Source organism: Electrona antarctica (assembly GCF_951216825.1).
Source record: "Electrona antarctica genome assembly, chromosome: 5".
Taxonomy (NCBI): Eukaryota; Metazoa; Chordata; class Actinopteri; order Myctophiformes; family Myctophidae; genus Electrona; species Electrona antarctica.
Window position 1 is genome coordinate 32,778,396 of NC_136810.1, and position 24,797 is coordinate 32,803,192.

Genomic DNA, 24,797 nt, shown 5'->3' on the forward strand with positions numbered 1-24,797 from the left:
CTACAAGCTCACAACGTGTCGATGTAGATCGGCTAGTTGAACTATTTTAAATGTCAAAATAGTAGGTGGCGCAAGATAGGGCCCTATGTGTGCGTATATGCTATGTGCATACCGCTCGGCTGCTTTATTGTTTCCTTGTCCCCCCGAACAGACGGTGCCACCCCCTGGGATGCCCTTCCTACAGCCCACTCTTCCCTGCAGGAAGTGACCCTTGACCCCCAGCCCACCCCATTGCTCTCATCCCATCCAGCCTCAGTCCCAGATGCCCCCCACCAACTCCCTCTAGAGGCTACAGTGTGCATGGCAGGCCAGGTTCCACAGCCGACAGACCCTGGCTCCCTAAGAGGGGCCACAGGTGGCAGGCCCACCCAGCAGCAGAGGTATACCGCCAGGGGGCAGGGAACCCCACAAGGGCCCGGGGAGGTGGAAGGGGGACCGGAAGACAGCCAACCACGGGCTTTGCCTCCTAAAGCCACCCGGGGAAGGTCTACTGAAAGACGAGAAAGGGATACCAGCACCCCCTGCTGTGAGAGAAAGGACCTACACACACAGGCTATAAGCAGCAGCACCGTGTGGCCCTGGGACCCGTATTTGAGTGTGAATTTGAACGGGGGCACTCTGGGCAGTGGGGACCGCACCGGGGACGGACGAGTCAACCTCCAGGAGAGGCTTGAGCAGAGAGGTCCGCTGCTCCCCAGAGAAGAAGGGGGGGCCAACGGGCCCCATAGCAGGATCTGCTGCCCCTCTAAAGGTGTGGAGGTCCCCGCAGCCAGGAGCACAGCTGTGTCCCCTGGACCCTGGAACGTCCCTGGGTCCGATAAACTGCCCGGCACCCTGAGGTCCTGGACCTCCACGGTGAGCAGATAGATCTAGCTGGTCGTTTGGGACTGGATGAAACCCGTCTGGCTTTATACAGGCTTCCCCGTTCAGTCCATAATGAGATCGAGGAATCTCCATCGCCCACTTTCTAAAGATCCGTCTTACCCCATTTTTTCCCTCCACCTTCTTATGAAATCATATTTTGTGTTTGTTTCACATCTTCTTATGAGATGATTAGTACACCCGCCACCTTAAAAAGATATAGCTAATTATAACACGTTTGGGAGCTACTCCAATTATTCAGACATTTCAGACTTTGGACTTGAAGTTCTGATTACAAATGATGTGGTTCTGAGTAGTAGCCATTAACGTGTTCCTTTAAAATCCCTCAACCATATCGGGCTCAGATTGAACGGTTAGCGCAGAGTAACCTCACATGGGCTTCTCTGAGGAGAGAGATGTACATTTGAGAGATTTACTACTGTGCTACCTTCGGTCAGTGCAGTAGAGTAGAATGGTACTCCCAATCCACCTGGAGACAGGGGCAAAGACATTGGCAATTCTTCAAAACACGAGTTCCAACACTGCACTAACACAAAAGACAGCCCTGTTGTTAACAAGACATATGTTAGCTCTTACATTATATCAAATACTGTACATGTAAAGACGTGGGAAAATATGAACATTTGGTCATCGCAAAAAACAGACCTGTTGGTGTTTTGTTTTTGTTTTTTCCTGGTTTTTTTTGGGAGGCAGTGTTGTAGTTAGATACAATGTAAAGAGATTAAAAGAAAATGTATGTATTTTAAGATCCATATTTCCACGGCCTCGTCTATAACTACATATCAAAGACTGTATGGAAGCCAACCACGGCAGACCGCTGAGGACGGCAGCGCTCTCATGCCATGCATGGATGTAGACCACCACGTCATTATACAGAGACTCACGTATATTTTAGAGGTAGAGTTCAGTCGTAGAGAGGATAATATCCTCTGTGGAACACGAAGCGTTTGGCACCCAGTCCACGTGAAATCAAAATATTTTTCCCATTATTCTAATTGAACTTCTGAGTGGTCAAAGAAAGAAAACAAAAAAAGCAAAGCAGCTGCCTTCGAGAAGATCTCATATCACTGTTCCGTGTACTTTGTCACCAATCAGTTATGCGCTCACCATCCAGAGAATCGAGCTATTGTATTATCTATCGCACAACAGAAAAAAAAAGACCATTCTATATTTTCCCATTACTACACCTTTTTTACTGTGCTATGTGTACCATGTCACTGTGGGAGGGGGTGTAGGTGTGGAAAAGAGGATGCTGATTGGTCGGACATGAGGTGGGGCGGAGTGCCTTACTGAAACTAGCTGATAACCATTGTGATTGCTAGTCTGTTGTTTCTTGTTTGTTTGTTTGTTTGGGGGGAGTCCTTTACTTTGCTTAGGCAGTACTCACATATCAGCAGAAGTGTAGGTGGTGTAGCCTGCTTGTCTTTGGATTAAACCCCAAGATATGTACAATTATAATGATGCACTCTCCATTAATACAGTATATAGCCTGTATCAGCGTTTGCCCTTTCCCAATCAAGTGTTATAAAAAGGGATAATATGTAGCGTGTAGAATTAGCACCTCTGCCCGGAGAGTCCTCCGGGACAGTAGTACATATTACACATACATCTTACAGTTTCATCACACATTTTTATCAATCAAGAAGGCTTTTGGTTTTCTGTCAAGCAAGTCTCACTTAATGCTTAAACATATTCATATCATGGAGACGATATACCAACTTCGCATTAGTGCTTCCTGGTGCCAATGCTAATTGATGATGGGAATGATGATCTGCTGGAGTCAACAAGTAGACTACTGTATGTTACTGGAATAGAGTAAACTAAAGGCATGCTGCTGCTAAACTGAATTAACCCAACATGAAGTCACTAATACTGCATTTCGTTATTTTGTTATCCATTACTATCAGTAGGATGTTTGCCCTCATTTAAACTTACTGTAACAAAAATCTGTCTCGTCTAGAGATGTCCCAATCGGATTGGGGCAACCCTAGTTTCGTCCAACAGTCCCCTGGTGCAGACGAGAACTAGATATGAGGTTTAAAAATAATTGAATGCAGTATGATGGCACCCTGAGCTGGACCTCATAAACTGGCATACTGTCTGAGATTGTACTTTAATGGCTGACCAAGTCTTCAACCCGAGTGGTTCACTCAGGCTAGTTTGCCGCTGACTTCATTTTTGACTGACCCTTTCAATTTTAGTGGCAGCCAAAAAAGAAATTGCTAGTGCATGACATAAACAGCAGTTCTAAAACAATAGGGAGCTGTGGCAATACCCAAAACGTGACCAAAATATGCATTTAGTAAACATGTCATCATTGTTTTCTTTTTTATACAACATCGATCGTGACATGACCAAGCAGCCGAAGACCAGTGTTGTAGTGTGATACCTACCTTTAACAAGAGGTCACAGGTGTGTCGTTAGGCTGTAAAAAAATGTTTACTGTATGTCAACGTTTTAAAAAAAAGAAGAAAAAAAAGGTGAAAGCATATGTCATCTAGCCCTCTGTGGAGGCTGCCCCCTGCCTGCTGTGGGTGATTTTGTATACAGAAAAAAAGCTATATTGGAATCTGTGAAGGATGGCACGTTGATGAATCCCCATCGAGATCAAGTATAACTGTGTAGTGTTAATCGTGTATTATCCACCCTGTACAGCTGTATTCCTACAGATATGGTTTACTGTATCATTGATACTGTAGTTTCAAAGACGTGAACAACTATTTTTATGAAATGCGACAGTACGGATATATTACATTTTGCTAAAAAACAAAACAAAAAAAACTTGTTTACTGAAAGATATTCTGAAATACTGTCAAATAAACTCTTGACATGGTGTAAATATTCTTTTTTGCAGAGGTTGTTTTTTCCACACACTAAGAACACTTGAGATTTCAGATCACATGAGACCACATGTTCAGATTTATTTATTGACCCTATCAATCTCATTACCAAAAGTCTTTTACATAAAGGCACAGTTTGGATGGAGTCTATATGAGCCCTTTAGCCACAAACAAACAGGAGGAGTCCAGATTCTTGAGAGTAATTCTAATTGACCATGACCAAGAAGTAAAGACTGAACAAGAAAGTATAGTATACTGTAGATATTTCCATTCATTGTTATACACAGAAGTGGATGAAATTAATCCACAAGGGCCTATATATAGTATATACCCTATGGTACGTTTATTTGATGTTTGAATGGGATCAATACTACCATTATCAATCTCCCAGCAAACTAGTCAGCTGTGAGTATGCAAATAAGGCACTCATGACCTACCGGTATCTATATCATTCTATATCTTTGGCAGTGACAGAAAAATAGTCTTTGTCTTGAGCTCAACAAGTAAAACTATTACGTTTCTGGGTTAAAGTATGAAGGCACAGATTCACAATCACTTTGAACATAATATTCAGTTCAGTTTTATTTGAGCCCCATTACATTTCTCAAATTTGAAAGCACTATATTTCTAAAACTATGAAACATTTCAAAGATTCCTTTTCAGGCAAACAAGTCCACCGTAAGATGAACCTAAATAGGTTTGAATGGGGTTTCTAGGTGTAAGTATGTAGGACTAGTAGCATGCCAAAGTTTGTGCTATTGCCATTGAGAATGCATTGGGCGTTTAAGTTAAATAACTCAGAAACTACAAAACATTTCAAAGTAAAAAATTCCAGCATGTGTGCCCACAGTAAGCTGAATTATAAAAAGTGTGAATGGAGTTTCTAGGTGAAAGTGACTTTTTGACGTGCCATAGAGCTGCCATTGAGCCCCATTATAAATGTCTCAAATTTGAAAGCACTATATTTCTAAAACTATGAAACATTTCAAAGATTATTTTTAAGGCAAACATGTCCACCGTAAGATGAACCTAAATAGGTTTGGATGGGGTTTCTAGGTGTAACTATGTAGGACTAGTAGCATGCCAAAGTTTGTGCTATTGCCATTGAGAATGCATTGGGCGTTTAAGTTAAATAACTCAGAAACTACAAAACATTTCAAAGTAAAAAGTTCCAACATGTTTCTCCACAGTAAGCTGAATTATAAAAAGTGTGAATGGAATTTCTAGGTGAAAGTGACTTTTTGACGTGCCAAAATCTGCCATTGAGCCCCATTATAAATCTCTCAAATTTGAAAGCACTATATTTCTAAAACTATATATGAAACATTTCAAAGATTCCTTTTCAGGCAAACATGCCCACCGTAAGATGAACCTAAATAGGTTTGGATGGGGTTTCTAGGTGTAAGTATGTAGGACTAGTAGCATGCCAAAGTTTGTGTATTGCCATTGAGAATGCATTGGGCGTTTTAAGTTAAATAACTCAGAAACTACAAAACATTTCAAAGTAAAAAGTTCCAACATGTGTCTCCACAGTAAGCTGAATTATAAAAAGTGTGAATGGAGTTTCTAGGTGAAAGTGACTTTTTGACGTGCCACAATCTGCCATTGAGCCCCATTATAGATTTCTCAAATTTGAAAGCACTATATTTCTAAAACTATGAACCATTTCAAAGATTCCTTATCAGGCAAACATGCCCACCGTAAGGTGAACCTAAATAGGTTTGGATGGGGTTTCTAGTTGTAAGTATGTAGGACTATAGCAGACAAAGTTTGTGTATTGCCATTGAGAATGCATTGGGCGTTTAAGTTAAATAACTCAGAAACTACAAAACATTTCAAAGTAAAAAGTTCCAACATGTGTCTCCACAGTAAGCTGAATTATAAAAAGTGTGAATGGAGTTTCTAGGTGAAAGTGACTTTTTGACGTGCCAAAATCTGCCATTGAGCCCCATTATAAATGTCTCAAATTTGAAAGCACTATATTTCTAAAACTATGAAACATTTCAAAGATTCCTTTTCAGGCAAACATGTCCACCGTAAAATGAACCTAAATAGGTTTGGATGGGGTTTCTAGGTGTAAGTATGTAGGACTAGTAGCATGCCAAAGTTTGTGTATTGCCATTGAGAATGCATTGGGCGTTTTAAGTTAAATAACTCAGAAACTACAAAACATTTCAAAGTCTAAGGTTCCAACATGTGTCTCCAAAGTAAGCTGAATTATAAAAAGTGTGAATGGAGTTTCTAGGTGAAAGTGATTTTTTTACGTGCCATAGAGCTGCCATTGAGCCCCATTATAGATTTCTCAAATTTGAAAGCACTATATTTCTAAAAATATGAAACATTTCAAATATTCCTTTTCAGGCAAACATGTCCACCGTAAGATGAACCTAAATAGGTTTGAATGGGGTTTATAGGTGTAAGTATGTAGGACTAGTAGCATGCCAAAGTTTGTGCTATTGCCATTCAGAATGCATTGGGCGTTTAAGTTAAATAACTCAGAAACTACAAAACATTTCAAAGTAAAAGGTTCCAACATGTGTCTCCACAGTAAGCTGAATTATAAAAAGTGTGAATGGAGTTTCTAGGTGAAAGTGACTTTTTGACGTGCCAAAATCTGCCATTGAGCCCCATTATAAATGTCTCAAATTGGAAAGCACTATATTTCTAAAACTATGAACCATTTCAAAGATTCCTTATCAGGCAAACATGCCCACCGTAAGATGAACCTAAATAGGTTTGAATGGGGTTTCTAGGTGTAAGTATGTAGGACTAGTAGCATGCCAAAGTGTGTGCTATTGCCATTCAGAATGCATTGGGAGTTTAAGTTAAATAACTCAGAAACTACAAAACATTTCAAAGTAAAAAGTTCCAACATGTTTCTCCACAGTAAGCTGAATTATAAAAAGTGTGAATGGAATTTCTAGGTGAAAGTGACTTTTTGACGTGCCAAAATCTGCCATTGAGCCCCATTATAAATCTCTCAAATTTGAAAGCACTATATTTCTAAAACTATATATGAAACATTTCAAAGATTCCTTTTCAGGCAAACATGCCCACCGTAAGATGAACCTAAATAGGTTTGGATGGGGTTTCTAGGTGTAAGTATGTAGGACTAGTAGCATGCCAAAGTTTGTGTATTGCCATTGAGAATGCATTGGGCGTTTTAAGTTAAATAACTCAGAAACTACAAAACATTTCAAAGTAAAAAGTTCCAACATGTGTCTCCACAGTAAGCTGAATTATAAAAAGTGTGAATGGAGTTTCTAGGTGAAAGTGACTTTTTGACGTGCCACAATCTGCCATTGAGCCCCATTATAGATTTCTCAAATTTGAAAGCACTATATTTCTAAAACTATGAACCATTTCAAAGATTCCTTATCAGGCAAACATGCCCACCGTAAGGTGAACCTAAATAGGTTTGGATGGGGTTTCTAGTTGTAAGTATGTAGGACTATAGCAGACAAAGTTTGTGTATTGCCATTGAGAATGCATTGGGCGTTTAAGTTAAATAACTCAGAAACTACAAAACATTTCAAAGTAAAAAGTTCCAACATGTGTCTCCACAGTAAGCTGAATTATAAAAAGTGTGAATGGAGTTTCTAGGTGAAAGTGACTTTTTGACGTGCCAAAATCTGCCATTGAGCCCCATTATAAATGTCTCAAATTTGAAAGCACTATATTTCTAAAACTATGAAACATTTCAAAGATTCCTTTTCAGGCAAACATGTCCACCGTAAAATGAACCTAAATAGGTTTGGATGGGGTTTCTAGGTGTAAGTATGTAGGACTAGTAGCATGCCAAAGTTTGTGTATTGCCATTGAGAATGCATTGGGCGTTTTAAGTTAAATAACTCAGAAACTACAAAACATTTCAAAGTCTAAGGTTCCAACATGTGTCTCCAAAGTAAGCTGAATTATAAAAAGTGTGAATGGAGTTTCTAGGTGAAAGTGATTTTTTTACGTGCCATAGAGCTGCCATTGAGCCCCATTATAGATTTCTCAAATTTGAAAGCACTATATTTCTAAAACTATGAAACATTTCAAATATTCCTTTTCAGGCAAACATGTCCACCGTAAGATGAACCTAAATAGGTTTGAATGGGGTTTATAGGTGTAAGTATGTAGGACTAGTAGCATGCCAAAGTTTGTGCTATTGCCATTCAGAATGCATTGGGCGTTTAAGTTAAATAACTCAGAAACTACAAAACATTTCAAAGTAAAAGGTTCCAACATGTGTCTCCACAGTAAGCTGAATTATAAAAAGTGTGAATGGAGTTTCTAGGTGAAAGTGACTTTTTGACGTGCCAAAATCTGCCATTGAGCCCCATTATAAATGTCTCAAATTGGAAAGCACTATATTTCTAAAACTATGAACCATTTCAAAGATTCCTTATCAGGCAAACATGCCCACCGTAAGATGAACCTAAATAGGTTTGAATGGGGTTTCTAGGTGTAAGTATGTAGGACTAGTAGCATGCCAAAGTGTGTGCTATTGCCATTCAGAATGCATTGGGCGTTTAAGTTAAATAACTCAGAAACTACAAAACATTTCAAAGTAAAAGGTTCCAACATGTGTCTCCACAGTAAGCTGAATTATAAAAAGTGTGAATGGAGTTTCTAGGTGAAAGTGACTTTTTGACGTGCCAAAATCTGCCATTGAGCCCCATTATAAATGTCTCAAATTGGAAAGCACTATATTTCTAAAACTATGAAACATTTCAAAGATTCCTTTTCAGGCAAACATGTCCACCGTAAGATGAACCTAAATAGGTTTGAATGGGGTTTCTAGGTGTAAGTATGTAGGACTAGTAGCATGCCAAAGTTTGTGCTATTGCCATTCAGAATGCATTGGGCGTTTAAGTTAAATAACTCAGAAACTACAAAACATTTCAAAGTAAAAGGTTCCAACATGTGTCTCCACAGTAAGCTGAATTATAAAAAGTGTGAATGGAGTTTCTAGGTGAAAGTGACTTTTTGACGTGCCAAAATCTGCCATTGAGCCCCATTATAAATGTCTCAAATTGGAAAGCACTATATTTCTAAAACTATGAAACATTTCAAAGATTCCTTTTCAGGCAAACATGCCCACTGTGAGATGAACCTAAATAGGTTTGAATGGGGTTTCTAGGTGTAAGTATGTAGGACTAGTAGCATGCCAAAGTGTGTGCTATTGCCATTCAGAATGCATTGGGCGTTTAAGTTAAATAACTCAGAAACTACAAAACATTTCAAAGTAAAAGGTTCCAACATGTGTCTCCACAGTAAGCTGAATTATAAAAAGTGTGAATGGAGTTTCTAGGTGAAAGTGACTTTTTGACGTGCCAAAATCTGCCATTGAGCCCCATTATAAATGTCTCAAATTGGAAAGCACTATATTTCTAAAACTATGAAACATTTCAAAGATTCCTTTTCAGGCAAACATGTCCACCGTAAGATGAACCTAAATAGGTTTGGATGGGGTTTCTAGGTGTAAGTATGTAGGACTATAGTAGCATGACAAAGTTTGTGTATTGCCATTGAGAATGCATTGGGCGTTTAAGTTAAATAACTCAGAAACTACAAAACATTTCAAAGTAAAAAGTTCCAACATGTGTCTCCACAGTAAGCTGAATTATAAAAAGTGTGAATGGAGTTTCTAGGTGAAAGTGACTTTTTGACGTGCCAAAATCTGCCATTGAGCCCCATTATAAATGTCTCAAATTTGAAAGCACTATATTTCTAAAACTATGAAACATTTCAAATATTCCTTTTCAGGCAAACATGCCCACCGTAAGATTAACCTAAATAGGTTTGAATGGGGTTTCTAGGTGTAAGTATGTAGGACTAGTAGCATGCCAAAGTGTGTGCTATTGCCATTCAGAATGCATTGGGCGTTTAAGTTAAATAACTCAGAAACTACAAAACATTTCAAAGTAAAAGGTTCCAACATGTGTCTCCACAGTAAGCTGAATTATAAAAAGTGTGAATGGAGTTTCTAGGTGAAAGTGACTTTTTGACGTGCCAAAATCTGCCATTGAGCCCCATTATAAATGTCTCAAATTGGAAAGCACTATATTTCTAAAACTATGAAACATTTCAAAGATTCATTTTCAGGCAAACATGTCCACCGTAAGATGAACCTAAATAGGTTTGGATGGGGTTTCTAGGTGTAAGTATGTAGGACTATAGTAGCATGACAAAGTTTGTGTATTGCCATTGAGAATGCATTGGGCGTTTAAGTTAAATAACTCAGAAACTACAAAACATTTCAAAGTAAAAAGTTCCAACATGTGTCTCCAAAGTAAGCTGAATTATAAAAAGTGTGAATGGAGTTTCTAGGTGAAAGTGACTTTTTGACGTGCCAAAATCTGCCATTGAGCCCCATTATAAATGTCTCAAATTTGAAAGCACTATATTTCTAAAACTATGAAACATTTCAAAGATTCCTTTTCAGGCAAACATGTCCACCGTAAAATGAACCTAAATAGGTTTGGATGGGGTTTCTAGGTGTAAGTATGTAGGACTAGTAGCATGCCAAAGTTTGTGTATTGCCATTGAGAATGCATTGGGCGTTTTAAGTTAAATAACTCAGAAACTACAAAACATTTCAAAGTCTAAGGTTCCAACATGTGTCTCCACAGTAAGCTGAATTATAAAAAGTGTGAATGGAGTTTCTAGGTGAAAGTGATTTTTTTACGTGCCATAGAGCTGCCATTGAGCCCCATTATAGATTTCTCAAATTTGAAAGCACTATATTTCTAAAACTATGAAACATTTCAAATATTCCTTTTCAGGCAAACATGTCCACCGTAAGATGAACCTAAATAGGTTTGAATGGGGTTTATAGGTGTAAGTATGTAGGACTAGTAGCATGCCAAAGTTTGTGCTATTGCCATTCAGAATGCATTGGGCGTTTAAGTTAAATAACTCAGAAACTACAAAACATTTCAAAGTAAAAGGTTCCAACATGTGTCTCCACAGTAAGCTGAATTAAAAAAAGTGTGAATGGAGTTTCTAGGTGAAAGTGACTTTTTGACGTGCCAAAATCTGCCATTGAGCCCCATTATAAATGTCTCAAATTTGAAAGCACTATATTTCTAAAACTATGAAACATTTCAAATATTCCTTTTCAGGCAAACATGCCCACCGTAAGATTAACCTAAATAGGTTTGAATGGGGTTTCTAGGTGTAAGTATGTAGGACTAGTAGCATGCCAAAGTGTGTGCTATTGCCATTCAGAATGCATTGGGCGTTTAAGTTAAATAACTCAGAAACTACAAAACATTTCAAAGTAAAAGGTTCCAACATGTGTCTCCACAGTAAGCTGAATTATAAAAAGTGTGAATGGAGTTTCTAGGTGAAAGTGACTTTTTGACGTGCCAAAATCTGCCATTGAGCCCCATTATAAATGTCTCAAATTGGAAAGCACTATATTTCTAAAACTATGAAACATTTCAAAGATTCATTTTCAGGCAAACATGTCCACCGTAAGATGAACCTAAATAGGTTTGGATGGGGTTTCTAGGTGTAAGTATGTAGGACTATAGTAGCATGACAAAGTTTGTGTATTGCCATTGAGAATGCATTGGGCGTTTAAGTTAAATAACTCAGAAACTACAAAACATTTCAAAGTAAAAAGTTCCAACATGTGTCTCCAAAGTAAGCTGAATTATAAAAAGTGTGAATGGAGTTTCTAGGTGAAAGTGACTTTTTGACGTGCCAAAATCTGCCATTGAGCCCCATTATAAATGTCTCAAATTTGAAAGCACTATATTTCTAAAACTATGAAACATTTCAAAGATTCCTTTTCAGGCAAACATGTCCACCGTAAAATGAACCTAAATAGGTTTGGATGGGGTTTCTAGGTGTAAGTATGTAGGACTAGTAGCATGCCAAAGTTTGTGTATTGCCATTGAGAATGCATTGGGCGTTTTAAGTTAAATAACTCAGAAACTACAAAACATTTCAAAGTCTAAGGTTCCAACATGTGTCTCCACAGTAAGCTGAATTATAAAAAGTGTGAATGGAGTTTCTAGGTGAAAGTGATTTTTTTACGTGCCATAGAGCTGCCATTGAGCCCCATTATAGATTTCTCAAATTTGAAAGCACTATATTTCTAAAACTATGAAACATTTCAAATATTCCTTTTCAGGCAAACATGTCCACCGTAAGATGAACCTAAATAGGTTTGAATGGGGTTTATAGGTGTAAGTATGTAGGACTAGTAGCATGCCAAAGTTTGTGCTATTGCCATTCAGAATGCATTGGGCGTTTAAGTTAAATAACTCAGAAACTACAAAACATTTCAAAGTAAAAGGTTCCAACATGTGTCTCCACAGTAAGCTGAATTATAAAAAGTGTGAATGGAGTTTCTAGGTGAAAGTGACTTTTTGACGTGCCAAAATCTGCCATTGAGCCCCATTATAAATGTCTCAAATTGGAAAGCACTATATTTCTAAAACTATGAAACATTTCAAAGATTCCTTTTCAGGCAAACATGTCCACCGTAAGATGAACCTAAATAGGTTTGGATGGGGTTTCTAGGTGTAAGTATGTAGGACTATAGTAGCATGACAAAGTTTGTGTATTGCCATTGAGAATGCATTGGGCGTTTAAATTAAATAACTCAGAAACTACAAAACATTTCAAAGTAAAAAGTTCCAACATGTGTCTCCACAGTAAGCTGAATTATAAAAAGTGTGAATGGAGTTTCTAGGTGAAAGTGACTTTTTGACGTGCCAAAATCTGCCATTGAGCCCCATTATAAATGTCTCAAATTGGAAAGCACTATATTTCTAAAACTATGAAACATTTCAAAGATTCCTTTTCAGGCAAACATGTCCACCGTAAGATGAACCTAAATAGGTTTGAATGGGGTTTATAGGTGTAAGTATGTAGGACTAGTAGCATGCCAAAGTTTGTGCTATTTCCATTCAGAATGCATTGGGCGTTTAAGTTAAATAACTCAGAAACTACAAAACATTTCAAAGTAAAAGGTTCCAACATGTGTCTCCAAAGTAAGCTGAATTATAAAAAGTGTGAATGGAGTTTCTAGGTGAAAGTGACTTTTTGACGTGCCAAAATCTGCCATTGAGCCCCATTATAAATGTCTCAAATTTGAAAGCACTATATTTCTAAAACTATGAAACATTTCAAAGATTCCTTTTCAGGCAAACATGTCCACCGTAAAATGAACCTAAATAGGTTTGGATGGGGTTTCTAGGTGTAAGTATGTAGGACTAGTAGCATGCCAAAGTTTGTGTATTGCCATTGAGAATGCATTGGGCGTTTTAAGTTAAATAACTCAGAAACTACAAAACATTTCAAAGTCTAAGGTTCCAACATGTGTCTCCACAGTAAGCTGAATTATAAAAAGTGTGAATGGAGTTTCTAGGTGAAAGTGATTTTTTTACGTGCCATAGAGCTGCCATTGAGCCCCATTATAGATTTCTCAAATTTGAAAGCACTATATTTCTAAAACTATGAAACATTTCAAATATTCCTTTTCAGGCAAACATGTCCACCGTAAGATGAACCTAAATAGGTTTGAATGGGGTTTATAGGTGTAAGTATGTAGGACTAGTAGCATGCCAAAGTTTGTGCTATTGCCATTCAGAATGCATTGGGCGTTTAAGTTAAATAACTCAGAAACTACAAAACATTTCAAAGTAAAAGGTTCCAACATGTGTCTCCACAGTAAGCTGAATTATAAAAAGTGTGAATGGAGTTTCTAGGTGAAAGTGACTTTTTGACGTGCCAAAATCTGCCATTGAGCCCCATTATAAATGTCTCAAATTGGAAAGCACTATATTTCTAAAACTATGAAACATTTCAAAGATTCCTTTTCAGGCAAACATGTCCACCGTAAGATGAACCTAAATAGGTTTGGATGGGGTTTCTAGGTGTAAGTATGTAGGACTATAGTAGCATGACAAAGTTTGTGTATTGCCATTGAGAATGCATTGGGCGTTTAAGTTAAATAACTCAGAAACTACAAAACATTTCAAAGTAAAAAGTTCCAACATGTGTCTCCACAGTAAGCTGAATTATAAAAAGTGTGAATGGAGTTTCTAGGTGAAAGTGACTTTTTGACGTGCCAAAATCTGCCATTGAGCCCCATTATAAATGTCTCAAATTGGAAAGCACTATATTTCTAAAACTATGAAACATTTCAAAGATTCCTTTTCAGGCAAACATGTCCACCGTAAGATGAACCTAAATAGGTTTGAATGGGGTTTATAGGTGTAAGTATGTAGGACTAGTAGCATGCCAAAGTTTGTGCTATTTCCATTCAGAATGCATTGGGCGTTTAAGTTAAATAACTCAGAAACTACAAAACATTTCAAAGTAAAAGGTTCCAACATGTGTCTCCACAGTAAGCTGAAATATAAAAAGTGTGAATGGAGTTTCTAGGTGAAAGTGACTTTTTGACGTGCCAAAATCTGCCATTGAGCCCCATTATAAATGTCTCAAATTGGAAAGCACTATATTTCTAAAACTATGAAACATTTCAAAGATTCATTTTCAGGCAAACATGTCCACCGTAAGATGAACCTAAATAGGTTTGGATGGGGTTTCTAGGTGTAAGTATGTAGGACTATAGTAGCATGACAAAGTTTGTGTATTGCCATTGAGAATGCATTGGGCGTTTAAGTTAAATAACTCAGAAACTACAAAACATTTCAAAGTAAAAAGTTCCAACATGTGTCTCCAAAGTAAGCTGAATTATAAAAAGTGTGAATGGAGTTTCTAGGTGAAAGTGATTTTTTTACGTGCCATAGAGCTGCCATTGAGCCCCATTATAGATTTCTCAAATTTGAAAGCACTATATTTCTAAAACTATGAAACATTTCAAATATTCCTTTTCAGGCAAACATGTCCACCGTAAGATGAACCTAAATAGGTTTGAATGGGGTTTATAGGTGTAAGTATGTAGGACTAGTAGCATGCCAAAGTTTGTGCTATTGCCATTCAGAATGCATTGGGCGTTTAAGTTAAATAACTCAGAAACTACAAAACATTTCAAAGTAAAAGGTTCCAACATGTGTCTCCACAGTAAGCTGAATTATAAAAAGTGTGAATGGAGTTTCTAGGTGAAAGTGACTTTTTGACGTGCCAAAATCTGCCATTGAGCCCCATTATAAATGTCTCAAATTGGAAAGCACTATATTTCTAAAACTATGAAACATTTCAAAGATTCCTTTTCAGGCAAACATGTCCACCGTAAGATGAACCTAAATAGGTTTGGATGGGGTTTCTAGGTGTAAGTATGTAGGACTATAGTAGCATGACAAAGTTTGTGTATTGCCATTGAGAATGCATTGGGCGTTTAAGTTAAATAACTCAGAAACTACAAAACATTTCAAAGTAAAAAGTTCCAACATGTGTCTCCACAGTAAGCTGAATTATAAAAAGTGTGAATGGAGTTTCTAGGTGAAAGTGACTTTTTGACGTGCCAAAATCTGCCATTGAGCCCCATTATAAATGTCTCAAATTGGAAAGCACTATATTTCTAAAACTATGAAACATTTCAAAGATTCCTTTTCAGGCAAACATGTCCACCGTAAGATGAACCTAAATAGGTTTGAATGGGGTTTATAGGTGTAAGTATGTAGGACTAGTAGCATGCCAAAGTTTGTGCTATTGCCATTCAGAATGCATTGGGCGTTTAAGTTAAATAACTCAGAAACTACAAAACATTTCAAAGTAAAAGGTTCCAACATGTGTCTCCACAGTAAGCTGAAATATAAAAAGTGTGAATGGAGTTTCTAGGTGAAAGTGACTTTTTGACGTGCCAAAATCTGCCATTGAGCCCCATTATAAATGTCTCAAATTGGAAAGCACTATATTTCTAAAACTATGAAACATTTCAAATATTCCTTTTCAGGCAAACATGTCCACCGTAAGATGAACCTAAATAGGTTTGAATGGGGTTTATAGGTGTAAGTATGTAGGACTAGTAGCATGCCAAAGTTTGTGCTATTGCCATTCAGAATGCATTGGGCGTTTAAGTTAAATAACTCAGAAACTACAAAACATTTCAAAGTAAAAGGTTCCAACATGTGTCTCCACAGTAAGCTGAATTATAAAAAGTGTGAATGGAGTTTCTAGGTGAAAGTGACTTTTTGACGTGCCAAAATCTGCCATTGAGCCCCATTATAAATGTCTCAAATTGGAAAGCACTATATTTCTAAAACTATGAAACATTTCAAAGATTCCTTTTCAGGCAAACATGTCCACCGTAAGATGAACCTAAATAGGTTTGAATGGGGTTTATAGGTGTAAGTATGTAGGACTAGTAGCATGCCAAAGTTTGTGCTATTGCCATTCAGAATGCATTGGGCGTTTAAGTTAAATAACTCAGAAACTACAAAACATTTCAAAGTAAAAGGTTCCAACATGTGTCTCCACAGTAAGCTGAAATATAAAAAGTGTGAATGGAGTTTCTAGGTGAAAGTGACTTTTTGACGTGCCAAAATCTGCCATTGAGCCCCATTATAAATGTCTCAAATTGGAAAGCACTATATTTCTAAAACTATGAAACATTTCAAAGATTCATTTTCAGGCAAACATGTCCACCGTAAGATGAACCTAAATAGGTTTGGATGGGGTTTCTAGGTGTAAGTATGTAGGACTATAGTAGCATGACAAAGTTTGTGTATTGCCATTGAGAATGCATTGGGCGTTTAAGTTAAATAACTCAGAAACTACAAAACATTTCAAAGTAAAAAGTTCCAACATGTGTCTCCAAAGTAAGCTGAATTATAAAAAGTGTGAATGGAGTTTCTAGGTGAAAGTGATTTTTTTACGTGCCATAGAGCTGCCATTGAGCCCCATTATAGATTTCTCAAATTTGAAAGCACTATATTTCTAAAACTATGAAACATTTCAAATATTCCTTTTCAGGCAAACATGTCCACCGTAAGATGAACCTAAATAGGTTTGAATGGGGTTTATAGGTGTAAGTATGTAGGACTAGTAGCATGCCAAAGTTTGTGCTATTGCCATTCAGAATGCATTGGGCGTTTAAGTTAAATAACTCAGAAACTACAAAACATTTCAAAGTAAAAGGTTCCAACATGTGTCTCCACAGTAAGCTGAATTATAAAAAGTGTGAATGGAGTTTCTAGGTGAAAGTGACTTTTTGACGTGCCAAAATCTGCCATTGAGCCCCATTATAAATGTCTCAAATTGGAAAGCACTATATTTCTAAAACTATGAACCATTTCAAAGATTCCTTATCAGGCAAACATGCCCACCGTAAGATGAACCTAAATAGGTTTGAATGGGGTTTCTAGGTGTAAGTATGTAGGACTAGTAGCATGCCAAAGTGTGTGCTATTGCCATTCAGAATGCATTGGGCGTTTAAGTTAAATAACTCAGAAACTACAAAACATTTCAAAGTAAAAGGTTCCAACATGTGTCTCCACAGTAAGCTGAATTATAAAAAGTGTGAATGGAGTTTCTAGGTGAAAGTGACTTTTTGACGTGCCAAAATCTGCCATTGAGCCCCATTATAAATGTCTCAAATTGGAAAGCACTATATTTCTAAAACTATGAAACATTTCAAAGATTCCTTTTCAGGCAAACATGTCCACCGTAAGATGAACCTAAATAGGTTTGGATGGGGTTTCTAGGTGTAAGTATGTAGGACTATAGTAGCATGACAAAGTTTGTGTATTGCCATTGAGAATGCATTGGGCGTTTAAGTTAAATAACTCAGAAAGTACAAAACATTTCAAAGTAAAAAGTTCCAACATGTGTCTCCACAGTAAGCTGAATTATAAAAAGTGTGAATGGAGTTTCTAGGTGAAAGTGACTTTTTGACGTGCCAAAATCTGCCATTGAGCCCCATTATAAATGTCTCAAATTTGAAAGCACTATATTTCTAAAACTATGAAACATTTCAAAGATTCCTTTTCAGGCAAACATGTCCACCGTAAAATGAACCTAAATAGGTTTGGATGGGGTTTCTAGGTGTAAGTATGTAGGACTAGTAGCATGCCAAAGTTTGTGTATTGCCATTGAGAATGCATTGGGCGTTTTAAGTTAAATAACTCAGAAACTACAAAACATTTCAAAGTCTAAGGTTCCAACATGTGTCTCCACAGTAAGCTGAATTATAAAAAGTGTGAATGGAGTTTCTAGGTGAAAGTGATTTTTTTACGTGCCATAGAGCTGCCATTGAGCCCCATTATAGATTTCTCAAATTTGAAAGCACTATATTTCTAAAACTATGAAACATTTCAAATATTCCTTTTCAGGCAAACATGTCCACCGTAAGATGAACCTAAATAGGTTTGGATGGGGTTTCTAGGTGTAAGTATGTAGGACTATAGTAGCATGACAAAGTTTGTGTATTGCCATTGAGAATGCATTGGGCGTTTAAGTTAAATAACTCAGAAACTACAAAACATTTCAAAGTAAAAAGTTCCAACATGTGTCTCCACAGTAAGCTGAATTATAAAAAGTGTGAATGGAGTTTCTAGGTGAAAGTGACTTTTTGACGTGCCAAAATCTGCCATTGAGCCCCATTATAAATGTCTCAAATTGGAAAGCACTATATTTCTAAAACTATGAAACATTTCAAAGATTCCTTTTCAGGCAAACATGTCCACCGTAAGATGAACCTAAATAGGTTTGAATGGGGTTTATAGGTGTAAGTATGTAGGACTAGTAGCATGCCAAAGTTTGTGCTATTGCCATTCAGAATGCATTGGGCGTTTAAGTTAAATAACTCAGAAACTACAAAACATTTCAAAGTAAAAGGTTCCAACATGTGTCTCCACAGTAAGCTGAATTATAAAAAGTGTGAATGGAGTTTCTAGGTGAAAGTGACTTTTTGACGTGCCAAAATCTGCCATTGAGCCCCATTATAAATGTCTCAAATTGGAAAGCACTATATTTCTAAAACTATGAAACATTTCAAAGATTCCTTTTCAGGCAAACATGCCCACTGTGAGATGAACCTAAATAGGTTTGAATGGGGTTTCTAGGTGTAAGTATGTAGGACTAGTAGCATGCCAAAGTGTGTGCTATTGCCATTCAGAATGCATTGGGCGTTTAAGTTAAATAACTCAGAAACTACAAAACATTTCAAAGTAAAAGGTTCCAACATGTGTCTCCACAGTAAGCTGAATTATAAAAAGTGTGAATGGAGTTTCTAGGTGAAAGTGACTTTTTGACGTGCCAAAATCTGCCATTGAGCCCCATTATAAATGTCTCAAATTGGAAAGCACTATATTTCTAAAACTATGAAACATTTCAAAGATTCCTTTTCAGGCAAACATGTCCACCGTAAGATGAACCTAAATAGGTTTGGATGGGGTTTCTAGGTGTAAGTATGTAGGACTATAGTAGCATGACAAAGTTTGTGTATTGCCATTGAGAATGCATTGGGCGTTTAAGTTAAATAACTCAGAAACTACAAAACATTTCAAAGTAAAAAGTTCCAACATGTGTCTCCACAGTAAGCTGAATTATAAAAAGTGTGAATGGAGTTTCTAGGTGAAAGTGACTTTTTGACGTGCCAAAATCTGCCATTGAGCCCCATTATAAATGTCTCAAATTTGAAAGCACTATATTTCTAAAACTATGAAACATTTCAAATATTCCTTTTCAGGCAAACATGCCCACCGTAAGATTAACCTAAATAGGTTTGAATGGGGTTTCTAGGTGTAAGTATGTAGGACTAGTAGCATGCCAAAGTGTGTGCTATTGCCATTCAGAATGCATTGGGCGTTTAAGTTAAATAACTCAGAAACTACAAAACATTTCAAAGTAAAAGGTTCCAACATGTGTCTCCACAGTAAGCTGAATTATAAAAAGTGTGAATGGAGTTTCTAGGTGAAAGTGACTTTTTGACGTGCCAAAATCTGCCATTGAGCCCCATTATAAATGTCTCAAATTGGAAAGCACTATATTTCTAAAACTATGAAACATTTCAAAGATTCCTTTTCAGGCAAACATGTCCACCGTAAGATGAACCTAAATAGGTTTGGATGGGGTTTCTAGGTGTAAGTATGTAGGACTATAGTAGCATGACAAAGTTTGTGTATTGCCATTGAGAATGCATTGGGCGTTTAAGTTAAATAACTCAGAAACTACAAAACATTTCAAAGTAAAAAGTTCCAACATGTGTCTCCACAGTAAGCTGAATTATAAAAAGTGTGAATGGAGTTTCTAGGTGAAAGTGACTTTTTGACGTGCCAAAATCTGCCATTGAGCCCCATTATAAATGTCTCAAATTGGAAAGCACTATATTTCTAAAACTATGAAACATTTCAAAGATTCCTTTTCAGGCAAACATGTCCACCGTAAGATGAACCTAAATAGGTTTGGATGGGGTTTCTAGGTGTAAGTATGTAGGACTAGTAGCATGCCAAAGTTTGTGTATTGCCATTGAGAATGCATTGGGCGTTTTAAGTTAAATAACTCAGAAACTACAAAACATTTCAAAGTAAAAGGTTCCAACATGTGTCTCCACAGTAAGCTGAATTATAAAAAGTGTGAATGGAGTTTCTAGGTGAAAGTGACTTTTTGACGTGCCAAAATCTGCCATTGAGCCCCATTATAAATGTCTCAAATTGGAAAGCACTATATTTCTAAAACTATGAAACATTTCAAAGATTCCTTTTCAGGCAAACATGTCCACCGTAAGATGAACCTAAATAGGTTTGGATGGGGTTTCTCGGTGTAAGTATGTAGGACTATAGTAGCATGACAAAGTTTGTGTATTGCCATTGAGAATGCATTGGGCGTTTAAGTTAAATAACTCAGAAACTACAAAACATTTCAAAGTAAAAAGTTCCAACATGTGTCTCCACAGTAAGCTGAATTATAAATAGTGTGAATGGAGTTTCTAGGTGAAAGTGACATTTTGACGTGCCAAAATCTGCCATTGAGCCCCATTATAAATGTCTCAAATTTGAAAGCACTATATTTCTAAAACTATGAAACATTTCAAAGATTCCTTTTCAGGCAAACATGTCCACCGTAAGATGAACCTAAATAGGTTTGGATGGGGTTTCTAGGTGTAAGTATGTAGGACTAGTAGCATGCCAAAGTTTGTGTATTGCCATTGAGAATGCATTGGGCGTTTTAAGTTAAATAACTCAGAAACTACAAAACATTTCAAAGTCTAAGGTTCCAACATGTGTCTCCACAGTAAGCTGAATTATAAAAAGTGTGAATGGAGTTTCTAGGTGAAAGCGATTTTTTTACGTGCCATAGAGCTGCCATTGAGCCCCATTATAAATTTCTCAAATTTGAAAGCACTATATTTCTAAAACTATGAAACATTTCAAATATTCCTTTTCAGGCAAACATGTCCACCGTAAGATGAACCTAAATAGGTTTGAATGGGGTTTATAGGTGTAAGTATGTAGGACTAGTAGCATGCCAAAGTTTGTGCTATTGCCATTGAGAATGCATTGGGCGTTTAAGTTAAATAACTCAGAAACTACAAAACATTTCAAAGTAAAAGGTTCCAACATGTGTCTCCACAGTAAGCTGAATTATAAAAAGTGTGAATGGAGTTTCTAGGTGATAGTGACTTTTTGACGTGCCAAAATCTGCCATTGAGCCCCATTATAAATTTCTCAAATTTGAAAGCACTATATTTCTAAAACTATGAAACATTTCAAATATTCCTTTTCAGGCAAACATGCCCACCGTAAGATTAACCTAAATAGGTTTGAATGGGGTTTCTAGGTGTAAGTATGTAGGACTAGTAGCATGCCAAAGTTTGTGCTATTGCCATTCAGAATGCATTGGGCGTTTAAGTTAAATAACTCAGAAACTACAAAACATTTCAAAGTAAAAGGTTCCAACATGTGTCTCCACAGTAAGCTGAATTATAAAAAGTGTGAATGGAGTTTCTAGGTGAAAGTGACTTTTTGACGTGCCAAAATCTGCCATTGAGCCCCATTATAAATGTCTCAAATTTGAAAGCACTATATTTCTAAAACTATGAAACATTTCAAAGATTCCTTTTCAGGCAAACATGCCCACTGTAAGATGAACCTAAATAGGTTTGGATGGGGTTTCTAGGTGTAAGTATGTAGGACTAGTAGCATGCCAAAGTTTGTGTATTGCCATTGAGAATGCATTGGGCGTTTTAAGTTAAATAACTCAGAAACTACAAAACATTTCAAAGTCTAAGGTTCCAACATGTGTCTCCACAGTAAGCTGAATTATAAAAAGTGTGAATGGAGTTTCTAGGTGAAAGTGACTTTTTGACGTGCCAAAATCTGCCATTGAGCCCCATTATAAATGTCTCAAATTTGAAAGCACTATATTTCTAAAACTATGAAACATTTCAAAGATTCCTTTTCAGGCAAACATGGCCACCGTAAGATGAACCTAAATAGGTTTGGATGGGGTTTATAGGTGTAAGTATGTAGGACTAGTAGCATGACAAAGTTTGTGTATTGCCATTGAGAATGCATTGGGCGTTTAAGTTAAATAACTCAGAAACTACAAAACATTTCATAGTAAAAAGTTCCAACATGTGTCTCCACAGTAAGCTGAATTATAAAAAGTGTGAATGGAGTTTCTAGGTGAAAGTGACTTTTTGACGTGCCAAAATCTGCCATTGAGCCCCATTATAGATTTCTCAAATTTGAAAGCACTATATTTCTAAAACTGAAACATTTCAAAGATTCCTTTTCAGGCAAACATGCCCACCGTAAGATGAACCTAAATAGCTTTGAATGGGGTTTCTAGGTGTAAGTATGTAGGACTAGTAGCATGCCAAAGTTTGTGCTATTGCCATTCAGAATTCATTGGGCGTTTAAGTTAAATAACTCAGAAACTACAAAACATTTCAAAGTAAAAGGTTCCAACATGTGTCTCCACAGTAAGCTGAATTATAAAAAGTGTGAATGGAGTTTCTAGGTGAAAGTGACTTTTTGACGTGCCAAAATCTGCCATTGAGCCCCATTATAAATGTCTCAAATTGGAAAGCACTATATTTCTAAAACTATGAAACATTTCAAAGATTCCTTTTCAGGCAAACATGTCCACCGTAAGATGAACCTAAATAGGTTTGGATGGGGTTTCTAGGTGTAAGTATGTAGGACTATAGTAGCATGACAAAGTTTGTGTATTGCCATTGAGAATGCATTGGGCGTTTAAGTTAAATAACTCAGAAACTACAAAACATTTCAAAGTAAAAAGTTCCAACATGTGTCTCCACAGTAAGCTGAATTATAAAAAGTGTGAATGGAGTTTCTAGGTGAAAGTGACTTTTTGACGTGCCAAAATCTGCCATTGAGCCCCATTATAAATGTCTCAAATTGGAAAGCACTATATTTCTAAAACTATGAAACATTTCAAAGATTCCTTTTCAGGCAAACATGTCCACCGTAAGATGAACCTAAATAGGTTTGAATGGGGTTTATAGGTGTAAGTATGTAGGACTAGTAGCATGCCAAAGTTTGTGCTATTGCCATTCAGAATGCATTGGGCGTTTAAGTTAAATAACTCAGAAACTACAAAACATTTCAAAGTAAAAGGTTCCAACATGTGTCTCCACAGTAAGCTGAAATATAAAAAGTGTGAATGGAGTTTCTAGGTGAAAGTGACTTTTTGACGTGCCAAAATCTGCCATTGAGCCCCATTATAAATGTCTCAAATTGGAAAGCACTATATTTCTAAAACTATGAAACATTTCAAAGATTCATTTTCAGGCAAACATGTCCACCGTAAGATGAACCTAAATAGGTTTGGATGGGGTTTCTAGGTGTAAGTATGTAGGACTATAGTAGCATGACAAAGTTTGTGTATTGCCATTGAGAATGCATTGGGCGTTTAAGTTAAATAACTCAGAAACTACAAAACATTTCAAAGTAAAAAGTTCCAACATGTGTCTCCAAAGTAAGCTGAATTATAAAAAGTGTGAATGGAGTTTCTAGGTGAAAGTGATTTTTTTACGTGCCATAGAGCTGCCATTGAGCCCCATTATAGATTTCTCAAATTTGAAAGCACTATATTTCTAAAACTATGAAACATTTCAAATATTCCTTTTCAGGCAAACATGTCCACCGTAAGATGAACCTAAATAGGTTTGAATGGGGTTTATAGGTGTAAGTATGTAGGACTAGTAGCATGCCAAAGTTTGTGCTATTGCCATTCAGAATGCATTGGGCGTTTAAGTTAAATAACTCAGAAACTACAAAACATTTCAAAGTAAAAGGTTCCAACATGTGTCTCCACAGTAAGCTGAATTATAAAAAGTGTGAATGGAGTTTCTAGGTGAAAGTGACTTTTTGACGTGCCAAAATCTGCCATTGAGCCCCATTATAAATGTCTCAAATTGGAAAGCACTATATTTCTAAAACTATGAACCATTTCAAAGATTCCTTATCAGGCAAACATGCCCACCGTAAGATGAACCTAAATAGGTTTGAATGGGGTTTCTAGGTGTAAGTATGTAGGACTAGTAGCATGCCAAAGTGTGTGCTATTGCCATTCAGAATGCATTGGGCGTTTAAGTTAAATAACTCAGAAACTACAAAACATTTCAAAGTAAAAGGTTCCAACATGTGTCTCCACAGTAAGCTGAATTATAAAAAGTGTGAATGGAGTTTCTAGGTGAAAGTGACTTTTTGACGTGCCAAAATCTGCCATTGAGCCCCATTATAAATGTCTCAAATTGGAAAGCACTATATTTCTAAAACTATGAAACATTTCAAAGATTCCTTTTCAGGCAAACATGTCCACCGTAAGATGAACCTAAATAGGTTTGGATGGGGTTTCTAGGTGTAAGTATGTAGGACTATAGTAGCATGACAAAGTTTGTGTATTGCCATTGAGAATGCATTGGGCGTTTAAGTTAAATAACTCAGAAAGTACAAAACATTTCAAAGTAAAAAGTTCCAACATGTGTCTCCACAGTAAGCTGAATTATAAAAAGTGTGAATGGAGTTTCTAGGTGAAAGTGACTTTTTGACGTGCCAAAATCTGCCATTGAGCCCCATTATAAATGTCTCAAATTTGAAAGCACTATATTTCTAAAACTATGAAACATTTCAAAGATTCCTTTTCAGGCAAACATGTCCACCGTAAAATGAACCTAAATAGGTTTGGATGGGG

The 24,797-nt window shown here is 36.8% G+C and overlaps 1 protein-coding gene across 5 annotated transcripts in view; it reads left to right on the forward strand.

The window, feature by feature from the left end:
* Window positions 1-3,723, forward strand: part of magi2b (membrane associated guanylate kinase, WW and PDZ domain containing 2b) — a 119,491-nt gene extending 115,768 nt beyond the window's left edge. For all 5 annotated transcript variants that reach the window (XM_079501004.1, XM_079501006.1, XM_079501005.1 and 2 more), the window contains one exon: window positions 152-3,723. In XM_079501004.1, the coding sequence (XP_079357130.1) occupies window positions 152-867 (716 nt within the window). In that variant the 3' untranslated portion in view covers window positions 868-3,723. The remainder of the gene's footprint in view (window positions 1-151) is intronic.
* Window positions 3,724-24,797: the final 21,074 nt, after the last annotated feature.